At 37.5% G+C, this 20,579-nt stretch overlaps 1 protein-coding gene across 2 annotated transcripts in view; it reads right to left on the reverse strand.

Annotated features, from left to right (window-relative positions):
* Positions 1 to 2,613: 2,613 nt before the first annotated feature.
* KLF8 (KLF transcription factor 8) overlaps positions 2,614 to 20,579 on the reverse strand; it is a 122,822-nt gene continuing 104,856 nt past the window's right edge. For both annotated transcript variants that reach the window (XM_024564373.4, XM_024564372.3), the window contains exon 6: positions 2,614 to 8,771. In XM_024564373.4, coding sequence (XP_024420141.2) covers positions 8,590 to 8,771 — 182 coding nt within the window. In that variant the 3' untranslated portion in view covers positions 2,614 to 8,589. The remainder of the gene's footprint in view (positions 8,772 to 20,579) is intronic.

A 20,579-nucleotide genomic window follows, 5' to 3' on the forward strand; every position in this document is an offset into this window, starting at 1 on the left:
ATCTCATTGTTGACCCATTCATTGTTTAATAACATGTCATTTAGCTTCCATATCCTTGTGTATGTTTCCAAACTCTTCTTGTGATTGATTTCTAGTTTCATACCATTGTGGTCAGAAAAAATGCTTGATATGACTTTAATCTCATTAAATTTGTTGAGACTTGTTTTGTGTCCTAACATGTGCTCTATCCTAGAAAACATTCCTTGTGCACTTGAGATGTATAGTCTGCTGTTTTAGGGTGAAATGATCTGAAAATATCAATTAAATCCATTTGATCTAGTGTGTCAATTAAGGCCATTGTCTCCTTGTAGATTTTCAGTCTCGATGATCTATCCAATGAAGTTAATGGGGTGTTAAAATCCCCAACTATGACTGTATTTCTATTGATCTCTATTCTTATGTCCTTAAATATTAGCTTTGTGTTGTCCCAAAGGTGTCTTAAGTTCTCTTCATCTTTTTAATTCTTTTTCTTTTGCAGCTATCCTTGGGTGTTTTTTCTACCTTGTTTTCCAAAATGCTGATTCAGTGTTCTGCTTCATCTAATCTACTTTTATTCATTCCAGTGTAATATTTATTTCAGATATTGCATCCTTTATTTCTGACTGGCCCTTTTTATGTTTTCTATGTCTTTTTTAATGCTGTTGAACATCCTTATAATCATTACTCTAAACTACATCTGATAAATCGCTTGTTTCCATTTCATTTAGTTCTTCCTGAAGATTCTCTTTTTATTTTATTTGAGGCCTGTTTCATTGTCTTCCCATTTTGGCTGCTTCTTTGTGTTTGTTCCTATGTATTAGGTAGATATGCAAAGACTGGTGCAGAGCTATGTCAGATGCTGCCTGTGACTGTCCTTGAGAAACATGTTTGGAGCTATCTCTGATTTCCAGCCTGTGATTCCCTCTGCTGGGCCTGTCTGGGTGCAGAAAGAACAAGGCTGTTCACCAAGGCCATTTTCTACCAGCACCCAGCCTCAGGGAGTGTCTGCTAAAGTCTCAGAGCTCCCAGAGATCTGTCTTTGTTGTTACACTTAATCACTGAGATAACCTCTACCTATAATCCTCAGCAGCCCAGCTTAAACTCCACAGGGTGGGTAGAGTAATTCCTGTGGGTGGGGCTATTGTTTCCCTTCAGTCTGATGCCACTTGGAAAAGAGTGCTCTGCCTGAGTAAGATGACTTCTACAGTATGGAGAATGACTCAGCACAGGCATCTTGGTAGCTGTTCCTTCATTTCTCTGCCCAGAGCCGTGAGACCCAGACTCCTTTCACACATTTCTAGTGCACTCTGCCCTTCCTCTGCCAAAGCCCAGGGTAAGTGGCTGCAAATGAAATTTTCTGTGTGTTGACCCTTTAAGAGGTTCTCTGCATCTGTAGCCATCTCTCCCTGGCAGACAGGAACCTGCTGCTTTTCACTGCTGGATGCTATCTGGGTTCCTTTCCTGGCTCTGGTGGTATAGGCTGGGGAGCCCAGCTAGGGGATTAAGCCACATATGTCTCAGGGGGAACCCCCATGACCACTGAAATATCAATACAGAACTTCAGCTGCCACCCATGGGAGCCCAGGCAGCCCTCTCACACCTCCTCTGTACTCCCTATCAGTCACATTGTGGTGAAGTTGTTTCTTCTGTCTGTCCTTAGTTATAAGGCTTCTTTCCATCTATTGTTCAGTTGGTTATTCAAGATTATTTCTCTATAATTTAGTTGTAATTCCAGTTTGGTCCTGGGAGGAGGTTTGTGCAGCTTCCACCTACTCCTCCACCAACCTGGACCTCCAAGAAGTAAATTTATTGAGAGTAGCTGTATTTTATTCATTTCTATAGCAACTAGCAAAGAATCTGGATTATTGGTAGCTTTTCATTCAATATTTGTAGCATCAAGTCAATGATGCTTTTATCCCAAAGGCATGACAATGATTCTTAAAATAAGTAAATGAGTAATTAAATATTACTGAGAAACCTATAAACTCTGAGAATTCTTGTTTTATATTATTTGTAATTAAAAATATCTTTCTGGCAGCCCCAGGACCAGTAACCATTCAATGTATTTTTCTAGATCTTGTTCACAATCTTTCTCACAGGATTTCCTCCTTTCTACTTTCCCCACATGTCTTCTCTGAAAGACCAAGCTTCCCAAAGCAGAATCTTTGAACAAGACCACTTCCCACATCGTCAGCAGAGGTTGGTATTTATACTGAAGTAGCTTTGGAGTTTAAAGCCCTCCCTATACCCTCCTCTTCCACATTACTTCTTAGAAAAAAACAAACAAAATGGTGGGTAGAATAGGGATGGGCAAGAAAAGCTAGCCACCTAAATCAGTATCCCACAAACTCTTGTGGGTGTCCTTGTAGGAAATATACAAAAAGAGCAGACAGTCTTCATGAAGCCCCATTCAGGGACATTTCTGACTAGATTACAAGAATGAGGAGGGTCTCTTGCTTAAAAAGAGAGATTATTGTGTTTAAGACAAACTAGCTTCCTTTCTTGCCCCATGCTAATACACAATAATTTCATCACAACTTTACTCAGCTAAGTGGGGAAAAGCTCTCTGCTCATGCCATGCCAGGTAGAGGAAACATAAAATAGAGACAAAGTCAAAATAATATTCATGATATCTGAAGTTTAAAATATTTTATTAATAAAAAAGTACAATAATCAAACATAACAAGATTGCTTAATACCCAAGCACACACCCTGCCTGGATGCCACAGAGGGAGAGTCTCATTAGGTTAGAACAGAGTAACCTCTACAGTGGCCATGCTAACTGAGCAAATTCTTGAGTATTGCCAGGTGTACAACAGGCTTGTATATAAGAGATTGTTCATGATCCTAGTTTCAAAGCCATATCTCTGGAGCAAGAACTAGTATAAAAATAGAGGAAAAATGGGGTGCTGCTCTAAAGCACTGAAATAACGAGGCACAAACATAAGAGTTATAGAGACTAAAGCTTATATACTGTTCTGTAATTTCTTTAAACAAACTAACAATAACAACAATTCAATCAATCCCTTCACTGTGGGCTCCTTACCCTAACACAAAAAAAGAAAGTTTCTGGGACTGTTCTCCTAATGTGACCTCCTGCCCAAAAACAGGAATGGACAATACTAGGGATTCTTTTTTCTCTTTTTATTCATAAATACAATGAAAACAGCACTGCATACAACATAGTTAAAAAGTAATGTCCAACACAATTACTGACCCTGGGAAACATCTACTGGGAGCGAAGGAGAGTTTTGTAACACTTAACAAAATAATATCTCTCCCCCTGCCCTAGACTCACCACCCGAACAGGAAATGGAAGGTGAAACCAGAGTTTGAGAATCAAAGAAATATCCTGCCACTGGTATAAATCGCACCCTCTTCCCTCCCACTCCCACCCCAACCACCCCACCGTACTTCCCTCCTACCTATACTGCTCAGAGTACAGTAAGTGAGGGAAGAGAAAATGTAACTGGTGAAGTTGAAGTGGCCAAAATCTGAAGGGCTCTGGGAAATTGCCTTTGTGCTTCTGACAGGGTGACATGTAATGTGGTCCAGGCAGAGTGAGGAAATGAGAAGAATACAGCTTTTGAAGCAATGGATTTTGCCTACTTATCTCTCTAGGCCTTAATATGCTTCAAGTAAGGGAAACAGATGAAAATCCTATAGTTAGTAAAAAGGAGAATGTAAGAAAAGTGAAAGTAGGAGAGGAAATAATATTGCTTCCAGTGACCACTCTTTAATTACCCTTATTACTGACTCAAATTTAGCTCTATATCACCCAGAAAGCCTAATCCTCTCTTTTTTCCTAGGGTAAATATAGGGTACTATAATTATCATCATAGTGATTATCATAATACTTTTTATTCATTTAAGGATCTCCCATCATTTTTGCCAACATCCATTAATAAGAATCCTCACAACCTTCCTGTGAGGTAGATATTTAGATCCCTCTTTTACAGATGGGTTAACTGAGGCACAGAGAGGTGATGTGACTTGCCTAAGGTCAACCATATGAAAGATGGAAAAATATGGAAGAGGTAACTTAGGGTAGCACCCTTATTGTCAGAGAGCCGTATTTGCCAGTGAGAAAGGATAATGCTACATTTTTCTTTAAACTGGACACACCTACTTTCTTCTGTGTCCATCTCTCTATGTAGGTATTAGCACACTATGGGGGATCACTAATTTCCCTAGGCTTATTCAAGGTTAGGTCAATTCCCAATGGTTTGTTTCTTGTGGAAACTTTTTGCAGGCAGGATAGACCCACAAGTTTCTGGGACAAAGAATTCCCTAATTCCTAAATTTTCCAAATCACTTTGTTTCAAAGAGGTGTTGGGAGTTTTTAAATGTTACTACCATACACATAAGCACTGTGTTCTAGTTGTACCCACAGTGTACAGATTAAAAATTCAAATAGTGCTATACATTTATACTAGAATTACACAATTAAGGAAATAGATGTCAGAATGTGGGTGCCAAGTTTCTCACTGTTTGAGTGGAAGATTACACACAAGCAAAGGGAAAAGGCTAGAATGATCCATTTGGTAATGGACTGGCATTGGAGACATCACTATGAACTCACATTTCTCTTAATAAAGATATGGAAGATTACATCTAGAAATATTTGTAGATATGTGTATCTATACATGAGTTAGTATATACGCATATACTTTGTTGCTCTGTTAGCTTAGGTGGCCTAGAAGCAACAGGAGCAACAAGCATAACTAATTCCCAGATCTTGGTTTCTAATACAATCTTCCATTAAAAGGAACCAGGACTCTTTAAAGAAATGGCTGAGCATTGGAGTGGGTCAAAAATATATACAAGATGAGCCTGGAGCATCTAGTAGTGCCAGAAAATAAGTATAAGCTAAAAAAAATGATGAGGGTCTGTCAAAAAGACTTAGGAGTCAACCCAAAAAAGCACCCAATGGCCAATGCTGGAACAATTTGAGCATACAACGTAAAATTTTATTGGATTATAAAACAAAGTACAAAGTAAATGTGAGTCCATACTGACACAAGTAAATGATTGCATAAATAAATAAATGAGGGAGAGGAGTCAAATCTCCCATGCAGAATTCCAAATATGTTTTTGTAGACATACTCAAGGATATGGTGCACAACTCAGCACTCCTTTAGTGTGGGCTGCACATAGTGGCTTCTTTCCAAAGAGTCCAGTATGGGATTTGGGGTAGAGAGTACAGAGGAGAAAGCTGACAAAACACTATCTCAGCTAGGTGATCAAGGTTAACACCAAGGGTATAAGTCATGTTAATATGATGTGATAAAAATAGCAGTTTACCTCTATGCTCTTCCTCCCAAAACCCCATAACCTCAGTTTAATCATCAGAAAAGTAATCAGACAAATCTCAGTTGAGGGACATACTCCTTGAAACTGTAAAAGTCATAGGAAAAAAGGAAAATCTGAGAAACCATGACAATTAAAAGAAGCATAAGGAGATAGGTCCACTAAATGTGATATAGTATCTTGAATGGGATACTAGAACCTCCCCCAAAAAGATACTAGGTTAAAATTAAGGAAATTTGAATATTTGGACTTGAGTTAATACTGTATCAATATCACTTCATTAATTATAGCAAATGCATCATATTAATGAAAGATGTGAATAGAAAAATCCTGGATGTAGGGTATAGGGAAACTCTCTGTAGAATCCTCACAATTTTTCTATATATCTACAACTGTTCCAAAATAAACATTTTATTTATTTAAAAAGAAGTTACCGTCACAAACCTTTCTATCTTACCCACAATTCATTCCCCCAATCTACCCAGCCAATTCACATTCTTCAGCTTTTCCTGAATTTTCCAATCATAATTAGCAATAGTTATGTTCAACTGACAAGCATCTACAGATGGAGGAACTCCACTGCAACAAATCCCAGGATATTATCCAACCACATCAAACAAGGCCATTTTTCATACCCTAGGCAACTATCCACACCATGGTGCTTTGCTGATGTGAGCACAGCATGTTCAATGAACCCTAAGTGCCGCTTAAGAGATATAGTTTCTTTTCATCTTACCGTCACAACAAAATTCTATATGCTTTTGGTGCAGTACTGTATTGTACTGTATTTGAATCACTGTATGGTATGAAATACTCTTAATAAATTTTAACACATTACTTAAAGAATATGTAATGATTGGAATCATTTTGTCATTACTTGGAGGGGAGAGGGCGATGAGAATAGGATTAAAATTGTTGCCTGACTATAGAGAATTAATAAAGCAGTAAAAAAGTCCCTCCTTACTTAGCAGAAAAAAAAATTGAATAAAAGCTTAGAGGAGTCAGGGATGTCAATATTTAGAAGTTTAATTTGATCATTCTAGTTAGTATAATAGTATGCTTAATATCCTTTATGTATTAATAAATTATATACTCTAATGCAAAAGATCCTGATGTCTGGGGGACACAAGACAGTTATGAACTCTGGAAAAGGTTGTCTCAGGATCCAAACTCTGGAGAAAATGGGTAAGTCTTTGGACTCTACTGTGAAATACCATATCAACTACTCAATCATCAACTACTCAATTAAGACAATATGTATGATGGTAATTTAGCTTTAACAATCTGTCTTAGAGCTACATAAAAGTTCCCTTTCATTCTACAGTGTGAACTTACACACCAAAAGTCAAAGGAAAGTCTGTATCAAAATAACAATGAGAATAATAAAAATCCACATGTCACTTTGAAAAATACAGGCAGGCCTTAAATTTATAAAGGTTTATGAGCTGGACATGGTATGTTTAAGTGAGGTAAATCAATTCTTAGATATGTAGAAAGTGTCAGAAGAGAAAAACTGTGTGCCTAATGTTGTATGTTGATGACCACAGGCACACTTTACTATTTAATCAACTGTCAATTATTTTGTAAGTGGTCTAAAGTTTTCTGAAGCATAACATAAAATTGGATAAATACTGCAACCAATCATGTAAAGTTTTCTCTAATTTGGTTTAATAATGTGATCCCTGGAAGAATGGGTGTACAGGTTTATAAGGCTTCAAGGAAAAATCTGGAGAAAGAATCTGACCCGTATTTGTCTCATCTGTAAAATATGTATGATGGGTAAGACTAGATGGTTAATAGTATCCCTTATTGGTGCTAGAATTCTATTATTTATTCAGAATGGATAAACCTTGGGAGGTAGTAACCTAAAGTATTTAATCAGGGACTGGTTGAATATTTGCCAAGGAAAAGGGGGTCCATATGAAGACAACCTTTAGGGGAGAGGCTAAGTCCAAAGTTAGGTGATGCAAACTCCCATTCTCCCCAGAGAGAGGAAATATACCATGTGGAGGTAGATCTGAAGTCTAGAGCCTAGAACACAAGGTTTTATGTCTCAGAGACTATTATGAAATAGTAAGATTTGGTAACCAAATGTGTATATTATGCAACATGTTGTATGGCTAAAAGAAATGGCTTAGGTGTTCATAGCAGTTGCAGAACATCGAGTTACTTTTTGTATTTCAGTTTTCAGTAAAAGCCTCTTATATTCCAATTGAAACACAGGAATGCATGCTAATAATGCCATGGAATGAACAAATATTTTTCTACAATCCCTTACCTTTCTATAACATGGCCCCAGTGTATGATTTCTCATCATGCGTTATACTCATAATAGTTGCTTTATGTAAACAAAAGAATAAACAGTACATTACAGCCCCTCAAGACACTGTCTCAACAGGCTGCCCTTCGAATGAGGTTTGTGTTCACAGCACTTTTAGTATCTTATCCAAATAAAAGCCCTCCTCTATTTGTTTTCAGGATTATCCTAGTTCTGCTTCTTTCTATCATGATCCAACATACTCTCCTGAAACACCTTTCACCCTACTGGCATGTTAATGTGTGCTTTGAATATTTGTCCTAACAAATATTTAACCTAACAATGTGATTGTGCTGTAAAATCTTTAATCTTAAAGGAGAAAGAGAAGGAAGAAGGAGAAGGAGACGGACAAGAAGATCCCTTCATTTCCTTTGATGGACTTAGGAAGCAAAAGCACCTGCACTGTCTGAAAACCAAACTGTAAGAACAAACAGGATTGGATTTACAAAACCTTTCAGTTTTGTATGGGACTCAGTTTATTCACTGAGAATGTGTCCTATGCTCAGGAACCAAATCCATTCTACCAATGAAGTACACTGTTACACCCTCTTCTGTCTAGGAACTTGAAAAAAAGTTATTTTAAAAGTTACCAACCACTTTTAAGTACTGATTCAAAAAAAAAATACTATGGATAAGAATTCTCAGAAAAAGAAGAGGAAAAAAAAGCAGCATATGTTTTTTCACAGCCTTGAGTTGGATTCCCGTTTTGTTATTGTAGGAAAAATGTCCCATCTCCGACCATGTGTGCCACACTTTTATTCAACCTATGTGGTGGTTGATAAAACTGGGGAGTGGATGGTGGAGAGGTGAAGATGGAATATGAGGAGCCCCCATGGAAAAGCAGTCTCATCAACCTGGCTCAGTGAGCTGCTCCAACCCCATCCCAGAGGCATGCTGAAGTCAAAGCGGAAAAGATGGTCATGACCTCAGTACACACACAGGAATGAGTTCAGCACAGCTCTTCTAAGTGTGGACTGTAGAGCTCACATGGTGTCGTGGCGCCGGCGGTGCAGGGACAGGTGGTCAGAGCGAGAGAAGCTACGGTTGCAGTCTGTGCACCGGAAGGGCTTGATGCCTGTGTGCTTGCGGAAATGGCGGGTAAGCTCATCTGAGCGAGCAAATTTCCAGGAGCAGCCATCCCAGGTGCATTTATAAGGCTTCTCTCCTAAAAAGAGAATATGAAAAAAAAAAAACAAAAAAAAAAAACAAGGGGAGTCAGAGAAGAGATGTTTGGATACTGAAAAGATAACAGAGCATATAACTTTTTATCAAGGCTTTGGTCAAATGGTGAGACAATCACTTTGAAGACATGCTCTCCTTCACCTTCACAGAATTGCTAAACAGAAGCTGAACTGATAGAGTGCAAAACACATAGGCACTAACTCAAACAAGGCTTTGCTTGAATACTGGCTCTACTACACACTACCAGTGTGACCTTAAATAAGTAACTTCTCCCTGGCTGGGTCTCTGTTTAATCATCTCTAAAGGCAGATAAAATATCTCACAGGGTTGTCTGACACATTTTCTTTTCTGAACACAGTTAGTAAATGATAAACCTGGGATCTAAATCAAGGTCTTTGACACTTGATACTGTACCACACTGTAGCAACAGTATTTTCTCCTCTAAATGCCTCCCAACAACTAGTCTAAAAGGGAGCCATACACACAGAAAGAACATGTGATTCAATACAATGAGCCCTCAGCTTTCTAGAAAAAGGGCAAAAATTAAAAGGCATGGAATGGGGTGAGGAGAAGCATCGAGTCAAACTTTTTAAAATAGTCCATGCTCAGTATTCCCAGATTGCATCTGGGTTATATATGGGATATGTATGCTCTGGATAAAAAGCTAAAAGAAAAAAGGAATATAATATAAAATATATTAACACAAGATGATCCCACTAAGTCACACACCACATACTTAATACTCAGAATAAAGGTGATATCAATACTTTTAAATGTAAATTGTAAGAGAAAATATTAACAGTGAATGAATACCTGGAAAGTGAGGATGAAAACTGTGGAAAGAGGACTTCCTCTTTTTACTTTTCTATATCATTTGAATGTTTTAAAAATCATGATATTGTACCTTGGCTATTGTAAATAATGTTGCAATGAACACACAGGTGCATCCTTTTTAGAATTAGTGTTTTCAGTTTCTTTGGAAAAATGCCCAGCACTGGGATTGTTGGGACATACGGTAATTCTCTTTTTAATTTTTTGAAGAAATTCCATACCTTTTCCATAATAGTTAAACTAGTTTACAATCCCATCAAAATTTTAAAATAAAAGATAAGAAGCTATATAAGCAGAAATGAATATCAATTATGGTGAAGTCTAGGTCATAGGATAAGGGTAATGTTTGTTTTCTTTAAGTATAGTTGGCACACAATATTATATTAGTTTCAGGTGTACAACATAGTGATTCAATATTTATATACCGTAAATGTGATCACCACATTAAGTCTAGTAACCATCTCTTTGATTTCTTCTTAATGTGTTTCTCTATTTCCCATCTTTTACAATGAGCATGTATTATTTTGTAATCATAAACAATAATGCAGACAAAATACAGTGGTATTCTTACTTTAAAAGATTTTATGTATTTTTTGAGAAAGAGGAAGGGAGGGAGAAAGAGAAGGAGAGAAACATCAATGTGTGGTTGCCTCTTATGCACCTCCCACCGGGAACATGGCCCACAACTCAGGCACGTGCCCTGACTGGGAATCGATCCAATGACCCTTTGGTTCGCAGGCTGGCACCCAATCCACTGAGCCACACTAGCCAGGGCTGCATTGGTATTCTAATAGTCTCTCTTCCTCCAGCTCTTTCTCCCCTTTCCTTTTTACAAGTTCTCCAAGACATTTAATTTTATGCTTTTCTAAGTTCGGGTGGCAATCTGGTTTGCACATACTGCCTTTTAACTTATTGCCCACCACCTACCAATCTCTCGTGTTTATTAATTCATGATACAACTTTCAAAAAAACAGGTTTGGACCTTCCTCAGGCAACCATTTTGAGGACTAAAGATGACAATTACTGACCACTTCAATATTCAGAAATTGCTGCTGTAGCTGCTAAAAAGAATGAAATAGAGTTGGATATATTAAGAGCAAATGATGACCAATAAAATTTTACCAAATATAAAGAGAATACTACTGAAGGTCTACAAACGCACACACCAACACAGTGGGATTTCATTTACACTTTTTTTTTTGAAATATTTATTGATTGTGCCATTACAGTTATGCCATTTCCCCCCCTTCACTTGACTCCATCCTGCCCACCCCCTCCCTCCCATATTCGCCCCCTATACTTCATGTCCATGGGTCATACTATTAAGTTCTTTGGCTTCTACAATTCCTACACTATTCTTACCCTCCCCCTGTCTATTTTCCACCTATCATTTATGCTATTTATTCTCTGTTCCTTTTCCCCCTCTCTCCCCCTCCCAATCCCCTATTGATAACCCTCCATGTGATCTCCATTTCTGTGGTTCTGTTGCTGTTCTAGTTGTTTGCTTAGTTTGCTTCTGTTTTTGTTTTAAGTGCGGTTGTTAATAACTGTGAGTTTGCTGTCATTTTTACTGTTCATATTTTTTTATCTTCTTTTTCTTAGATAAGTCCCTTTAACATTTCACATAATAATGGCTTGGTGATGATGAACTCCTTTAACTTGACCTTATCTGAGAAGCACTTTATCTTCCCTTCCACTCTAAATGATAGCTTTGCTGGATACAGTAATCTTGGATGGAGGTCCTTGCCTTTCATGACTTGGAATACTTCTTGCCAGTCCCTTCTTGCCTGTAAGGTCTCTTTGGAGAAATCAGCTGACAGTCTTATGGGAAGACCTTTGTAGGTAACTGTGTCCTTTTCTCTTGCTGCTTCTAAGATTCTCTCCTTCTGTTTCATCTTGGGGAATGTAATTATGATGTGCCTTGGTGTGTTCCTCCTTGGGTCCAGCTTCTTTGGGAGTCTCTGAGCTTCCTGGACTTCCTGGAAGTCTATTTCCTTTGCCAGACTGGGGAAGTTCTCCTTCATTATTTGTTCAAATAAGTTTTCAAGTTTTTGTTCTTCCTCTTCTCCTTCTGGCACCCCTATAATTCGGATGTTGGAACATTTCAAGATGTCCTGGAGGTTCCTAAGCCTCTCCTCATTTTTCCGAATTCTTGTTTCTTCATTCTTTTCTGGTTGGATGTTTCTTTCTTCCTTCTGGTCCACACCATTGATTTGAGTCCCAGTTTCCTGTGCATCATTATTGGTTCCCTGTACATTTTCCTTTGTTTCTCTTAGCATAGCCTTCATTTTTTCATGTTTTTCGAACAGATTCAACCAAGTCTGTGAGCATATTGATAACCAGTGCTTTGAACTGTGCATCCGATAGGTTGGCTATCTCTTCGTTGCTTAGTTGTATTTTTTCTGGAGCTTTGATCTGTTCTTTCATTTGGGCCATTTTTTTTTTTTTGTCTTGGCACGTCTGTTACTTAAAGGGGCAGAGCTTTAGGTGTTCCCCGGGGCGGGGCGGGGTAACGCTGGTCGCTGCACTGTGTCGCTGTATGTGGGGGAGGGGCTGAGAGGGAGCAGTGGCGCTTGCTCCACTCTCCACCGGATTGCAGTCACTCCATCTGCTACCCACAATCAAATTGGGCCCCTCTGGTGCTGCTTCCCGAGTGGGTGGGCTTGTGCACACTCTAGGCCCCTGTGGGTCTCTCCAATGACCTCTCCTGTGAGGCTGGGAGTCTCTCCTGCTGCTGCCCCAACCCCCACGGGCTCTTTCAATCAGAGGTTTGAGGCTTTATTTCGCCACGCTGGAGCCCTGGGTTACTCGGTCTGCTTTGCTCCCCTCCGTTCCTCCCGGTTTATCTGTGCGCGAATGTGGGGCCCCAGGGTCTGCTAGTGGTCAGACTGCCTGCCCATTTCGTCCCACACTCCACCAGTCTGGGTCCCGCCACAGCCACGCGAGTCCTCTCCGCCCCGGTGCCTGTCTCTGCCCCTCCTACCGGTCTGGATGAATGTTTCTTTTTTATCAACTTGGTGTCAGACTTCCTTGCCGTTCGATTTTCTGTCAGTTGTGGTTGTGCGAGGAGTCTCAGTGTGTCTACCTACGCCGCCATCTTGGTTCTCCCATTTACACTTTCTAAACTTCTGTCTAGATCTCTCTCTCTGTCTCTCTCTCTCTCTCACACACACACACACACGACAAAGGAAAAATGGTCTGGAAGACTACACAGCAAATTATTAACAGTGGGAAGAAGAGTGAGACTGCAGGTGATGTTGAGAGTGTGTAAAGGAGAATTTAACTTTTTGGTCTATATAATGCCATCCTATCTCCACACCTCCCAACTGCTTCAGTGTTATAAATTTTGTTACAATCTCTCAAAAACTTCTCCTGAGTATTCCTATATTCTCTACACCCAAAAGAAGAAAATTTGACTTGCAAAGCAGTGACACCCTGTGGTGATATAAGCTCATTGCTAGAATTCACAATTACTGTTCAGGAATTGAGCAAAGGAGATTAGTTTTTCTATTTCAAAACAGTTACATCTCATTATCATTGAACAAGCTCCTGTTTGTGCCATTGCACCTCATCAGACACAATGCATGACTCCCTCAACATAGTATCTAAATTGAAGAACAAAACATACACAGGAAATTAATTCGTAATATAAACTGTACATATAAATATGATATAAGTTTTAAGGCTAGATAATCTGTGAGCTAGTATGAAAGCACTAAACTGGAGGCATGGGTAGGTTAAGGTGGAACAGAAGGCAAAAAGCAACCCAGTCAATTAGGGGCACAGGCTGGTAAGGCACTAGAGTGAAAAATGCATACTCTGAAGCATGGGGTATCTTTAAAGAAGTGATGTGAGATGACTCCTATTATAAAGGCAAGACTAAAAAATTTGGATTTTTGTATGAAAAGTAGTTGGATATATACAACAGGGAGGGCAGTGAGAGTAGTCTGCCTCAGATATAAACAAAAGGAGGATGCACTGAATATAATTTTAAAACAATCATAAAATAGAGTAAAAGTTAGCTTGCTCTTTTTATCATGTTCCAATTATAAACAGTGTCAGTAATAAAACCCTCTTTCCTGCCATGATAAATAGCTCCCATAGCCTCCTCCCTCTCGGTACACCACTGCCTGAAGGCAATGAGGGACGTTGTGGGTAACACTGACAATTTTTGAACTCAAGAGTGACTTAGTAAAAGTTGTATATTAGAATGATCTAGCCATGGTATGTGAGATGTATTACAATGAATAGGAGGCTACTGGGTTAACCTACTTGTGTGGCATATAAAGAGGGTGTTCAAATTATTTATTCATGTTGTCACAAATGAAAATATTTTATTCTTTTTTATTGCTACATAATATTATAGTATATCTATCTATCTATACATACATACATGTATGTGTGTATGTATGTATGAATGACATCTTTTTATCCATTCAGGGATGGATCTAGAAAGTATTACACAAAACTGAAATAAGTCAAGTAGAGAAAAGACAAATACTGTACGGTTTCACTTAGATGTGTAATCTAAAAACAAATGAACAAACAAAACAAAAACAGACTCATAGAAAACAGAGACCAAAGGCAGAGGGGAGTGGACTGGGTGCAAAAAGTGAAGGGATGAAAGAAGTACAAATTGTCAGTTACAAAATAGTCACAATGATATAAAGTAGAACATAGGGAATATTGTCAATAATATTGTAATAAAATACCTGGAAGCAAGTGGGTAATAAATTTGGGGACTATTCATAAATTATATAAATGTCTAATCACTATGTTGTACACTTGAAACTAATATAATATTGAATGTCAACTCTAATTGAAAAATAAGATTAAAAAGGGGAAAGGAGAATATAGCCCATAATATTGTGAATTGTTTGCACAGTGACAGGTGATTACAGAAAAAGTGGGGTGATCACATTGTAAAGTATAAAATGTCAAATCACTAGATTGCACACCTGAAACTAATATCACCAATATAATGTTGTATACCAACTATACTTAAATTTAAAAAATTAAAAGATAATTATTTATTGAATTGATGAAGGAAACAAGAATAAATGTAACAGGAGATTCAAATTAGTAAAATCATAAATGAGAGAAGAGACATTACAATGGATGTCTCAGATACAAAAAATATTATAAGGGACAATTAATAACAATTATATGCCCATAAACTAGATAACTTAGAAGAAATGGATAAATTCCTAGAAACATACAACCTACCAAAACTGAATCAAAAAGAAATAGGAAGCCTGAACAAACCAGCAGCAAATAAGGAGATTGAATCAGTAACCAAAAATTTCACAAGAAAAAAGCCCACCAGAACCAGAAGGTTTCATGGGTGAATTCTACCAGACATTCAAAGAATAATTCATATCAATTCTTTTAAAACCCTTTCAAAAATTAGAAGAGGAAGGAATACTTCCAAATTCATTCTATGAGAACAACATGACCTTGATAACAAAACCAGACAAAGCACACTACAAGAAAACTATAGATCAATATACCTAATGAATATAGATGAAAGAACCCTCAATACAATAACAGAAAATGGAATTCAACAGTATATTACAAGGATCATACACCATGACCAAGTTGAATTTATCCTTGGGGCAATGAAAGGACAGTTTAGTGTACTCAAATAAATCAATGTGATATAATACATTAACAAAATTCAAAAAAGCCACATTATTATCTTAATAGATGCAGGAAAATAATTTAACAAAGTCCAACACCCATTCATAATTAAAACTGTCAACAAAATAGGTATATAAGGAATTTACTTCAATACAATAAAAGCCATATATGACAAACCCACAGCTAACATCATAATTAATGAGGAAAAACAGAAAGCTCACCGCCTAAGATTCAATACAAGGCAAGGATGCCCACTCTTCCCATTTCCTTTCAACATAGTACTTACTAGAAGTCAGAGCCTGAGCATTAGACAGGAAAAAGAAATAAAAGGCATCCAAATTGAAAAGAAAGAAGTAAAATTATCTCCATTTGCAGATGACATAATCAGATACATAGAAAACCCTAAAAACTAAACAAAAAACTATTAGAACTGATTTTTAAAATTCACTAAACTTGCGATGTACAAAATTCAGTAACACTTTTATACACAAAAAAGTATCTGAAAAGGAAATTAAAAAAAAACCATTCACAATATCAACACACAAAAAATAAAATACTTAGAAATAAACTTAACTAATGAAGTGGAAGACTTGCATACAGAAACTTATAAAACACTGATGAAGAAATTTTTTAAAGACACAGATAAAAAGGAACATTTTGCCCAGCCAGCCAACACTGGGAGCAGCCGCTTTGCCCAGAAAACCAATGATGGAAAAGAACAATAAATAATATTGAGTAACTGACAAATCTAGCATCTAGAGAGAAGATGGTAACCAAGGAGGTAGAAGCTGAGTCCACTTGCTCCTCTCCCCAACTCAGACACTTGGCTGATCTTCTGAAAACTAAGCTGATCATTCAATGGAATCTTAGCTGATGTGAAGTTTGGAAGTGAAGAAATACAGAAGATGCTTCACAATGGGTACATACAAGATGTGGCAGGGATTGTGACTCCCAATTAGCCAGCCAGAGGGGAAAATCCAACAATGTGTGAGCCATCAACAATCAAAATCCAAGTACAACAAGAGAGCTCAATAAACTAAGTAAAGGGCAACCCTACAGAGTCCACACTGGAGATCAAAGAGACTGCACCACTGACTCCCACAGAACTCCTACCACAGAAGTCCACCCCATGAAGAACAGGCAGGCAAAGCAGATCACCCTGAGACACAGAAAAAAACAAAAAGAGTCACCTATAATGGGGAGACAAAGAACCCCTGATCGAAAAGAAAGGAGGAATCCCCAGAAAAAGAGCAAAATGAAAATGATGTAACCAATCTATCAGATAGACAGAATTCAAACTAATGGTTAAAAGGATGCTCAAGGAACTCAGTGAGAACTATAAGGAACTTTATGGAGGCTACAAGGAACTTAGCACAAACTACACCAGCATGAAGAAGGACATAGAAACTATGAATAAGAACCAGGAAGAAATGAAGAATACAATATCTGGAATGAAAAATACATTAGAATAAATTAAAAGCAGCCTAGATGAATCCAAATCAGCAAGCTGGAAGACAAGGTAGAACGAAATACCCAGTACGATCAACAAAATGGAAAAAAAAGACTCAAAAAAAAAATGAGGAAAGTTTAAGGGAACTGCAAGACAACATGAAAAGTAACAACATTTGCACCATAGGAATACCAAACAGAGAAGAAAAGAAGCAAGGGATAGAAAACCTGTTTGAAAAAATGATGAGAGAAAGCTTCCCTAACTTGGTGAAGGAAAACATCATGCAAGTTCAGGAAGCATAGAGGGTCCCAAACAGGATAAACCCAAAGAGGCCCACTGCAAGATACATCATAATTAAAATGCCAAATGTGAAAGACAAAGAGAATCTTAAAGGTGACAAGGGAGAAACAGCTAGTAACATACAAGGGAACTCTGATAAGGCTATCGGGTGATTTCTCAACAGAAACACTACAAGCTAGCAGGGACTGGCATAAAATACGCCAAGTAATGAAAAGCAAAGGGCTGCAACCAAGACTACGCTATCCAACAAGGCCCTTATTTAAAATGTAAGGCGAAATAAGGAGCTACCCAGACAAAAGAAGGCTAAAAGAGTACATCTCCACTAAGCCAGGACTGCAAGATATGTTAAAGGGAATGCTATAAAGGAGAAGAAATATGAATATTTCTCTCTCTCTCTCTCTCTCTCTATATATATATATACATACATATATATATATATATATATATATACATAGATATATATATGAATGAAACAGTAAGAGAAAACAAGAGAGAAACACAGGTGTGGTAAAAAAAAAAGGCAATGAATAAGCACCTATCAATAATAACCTTAAATGTAAATGGATTAAATGTTCCAATCAAAAGACATAGAGTAGCTGAATGGATAAGAGAACATGAGCTGCACATATGCTGCATACAAGAGACCCACCTCAGAACAAAAGGTTTACATGGGTTGAAAATGAAATGATGAGGAAAAAAAATATTCCAAGCAAATGGACACAAAAAGAAAGCTTAGGTAGCAATACTTCTATAAGTCAAAATAGTCTTCAAAAGAAAAGCCATAAAAAGGGACAAAGAAGATCACTACATAATAATTAAAGGAGTAATCCAACAGGACTATATAACCCTTGTAAACATATATGCACCCAACACAGGAGCACCTAAATATATGAAGAAAATCTTGGAGGTCTTCAAAAAAGATATTGACAACAACACAGTCATCATAGGGGATTTTAACACCCCACTGTCAACAACGGACAGATCTTCCAAACAAAGAATCAACAAGGACATTGTGGCACTGAACAACACTCTAGATCAGGTGGGCTTAATTGATATATACAGAACCTTTCATCCCAAAGAAGAAAAATACACATTGTTTTCAAATGCACTTGGAATATTTTCAAAGATGGACCGCATGGCAGGACACAAAAGAAGCCTCAACAAATTCGAGAAAACTGAAATCATATCAAGCATTTTCTCAGACCACAAGGGACTGAAACTAGAAACCAACCCCAAGGAAACAACTCAAAAACATTAAAATACATGGAGATTTGATAACATGTTATCAAATAATGAATGGGTCAACAATGAAATCAAGGAAGAAATCAAAAAGTGTCTAGAAAAAAATGAAAATGAACACACAAGCCCAAACTTATGGGACACGGTGAAGGCAGTTCTGAGAGGGAAGTTGATAGCAATAAAAGCCTACCTAAAGAAGATAGAAAAACCTCAAATAGCAGCATTATTTACAATAGCCAAGTGCTGGAGACAGCCTAAGTGTCCACCAGTAAAGGAGTGGATTAAAAAAAAACAACTGTGGTACATTTGCACAGTGGAATACCATGAAGCAGAAAGGAAGAAGGAGCTCCTACCCTTCAGGACAGCATGGATGGAACCAGAGAGCATTATGCTAAGTGAAATTAGGGAAGCAGTGGAAAACAAATACCATATGATCTCACCTATGAGAGGAATCTAATGAACAAAATTAACTAAGGAACAAAATAGAATCACTGAAAGGGAAAGATGGGAGACTGAAAGTAACCAGAAGGGAGGGCAGAGGGGGTGATGGTGAAAAGAAGGGGAAGGGACTAGTCAAAGGACATGTATGAATGACCCATGGACATGGACAACAGTGTGGGAATTAACTGTGGTAGCAGGGGGTGGGATGGGTGGAAGAGGGCAAAGGAGTAAAAATGAGACAACTGTAATAGAATAACAATAAAAAATGGGGAGAAAAGGCATACAACTATAATTGAATAACAATAAAAATTTTTAAAAAATTATAGAAGACATTGATAAATAGAAAGATATCCCATGTTTGTGAATTAGAAGAATAATGTTAAAATATACATAATACCCAGGGTGACCTACAGATTTAATGTAATTTTCATCAAAATCCCATTGGTGTTCTTTATAGAAATAGAAAAGTAATCTTAAAATTCGTATGGAAGCACAAAAGACCCTGAATCGCCAAAGCAATTTTGAGCAAGAAGAATAAAACTTGAGGCATCAAACGTTCTGATTTCAAAATATATCACAAAGCTACAGTAATCAAACCTGTATAATACTGACATGAAAACAGATATATAGACCAATGAAACAGAAAAGAGAGCTCAGATATAAATACATGTGTCAATAACATGCCAATAAAAAACAATGGGGTAAGGATAGTATTCAATAAATGGTGCTGGGAAAACTGGATTTCACATGCAGAAGAATGAAATTGGACCCTTATCGCACACCATATACAAAAGTTAACTCAAAATGAATTAAAGACTTAAAACTAAAACCTAAACCATAAAACTACTAAAAGAGAACATAGGGGAAAACCTTCTTGACATTGGTCTAGGCAAAGTTTTTTCTTCTTCTTCTTTTTTTTTGGGGGGCATAAGACACTAAAAGCACAAAAACAAAAATAGAAATTGACAAATGGGATTCCATGAAACTAAAAATCTGCTGCAAAGAAAAGAAACAATCAATAGAGTCAAATGGAACCTATGGAATAGGAAAATATATTTGCAAAGCACATATCCCATAAAAAGTTAATATCCAGAATAAATGAACTCATACTGCTCAATAGCAATAAACTCAAATAGCCCAATTAAAAGTGGACGAAGAATCTGAATAGACACTTCTCAAATGAAAACATGTAAATGATCAATAGGCATATAAAAAAAGCCAACAGTCATAGCTTCAACTTCATTAATCGTCTGGGAAATGCAAATGCAACCGACTACAATGGCTATTATTAGAAAGACAAAGGATGAGACATGTTGGAGAAAATGTGGAGAAAAGAGATTCCTTGTACACTATTACTGGGAATAAAAATTGGTATAGCCACCATGAAAAATAGTATAAAATTTCATCAAAAATTAAACATATTTGTCCCTCACCGCCTGGCTTATTTCCCATATGATCTTACCTTTAACTGGAACATAATCAACAAAAGAAAAAAGCAAACAAAATATAACCAGAGACATTGAAGTTAAGAACAATGTAACAATAGCCAGAGGGGAGTGGGGAGGGGACAGTGGGGAGAGGGGTTTACAGGAGCTATTATAAAGGACACATGGACAAAATCAAGGGGGAGGGAGGAGGTGGGGGAGAGAGGTGGCTTTGGCTGGGGTGGGGTGGAGGGATGGGGAGAAAAGGCATACAACTGTAATTGAGTAACAATAAAAATTTTTTAAAAAAGAAAAAAATAGAAAAAATTAAACATATTGAGAGGAAGATGGTGGCAAGGTAGGTGGGAGCTGAGCCCACTTCCTCTTTCACCCAACTGGGACACCTAGCTGATCTACCAAGGAACAGAGTGAACAAGCAACAGAATTCTAGCTGATAAGAAGTTTG

This window comes from Desmodus rotundus, chromosome X (assembly GCF_022682495.2).
Source record: "Desmodus rotundus isolate HL8 chromosome X, HLdesRot8A.1, whole genome shotgun sequence".
NCBI lineage: Eukaryota > Metazoa > Chordata > Mammalia > Chiroptera > Phyllostomidae > Desmodus > Desmodus rotundus.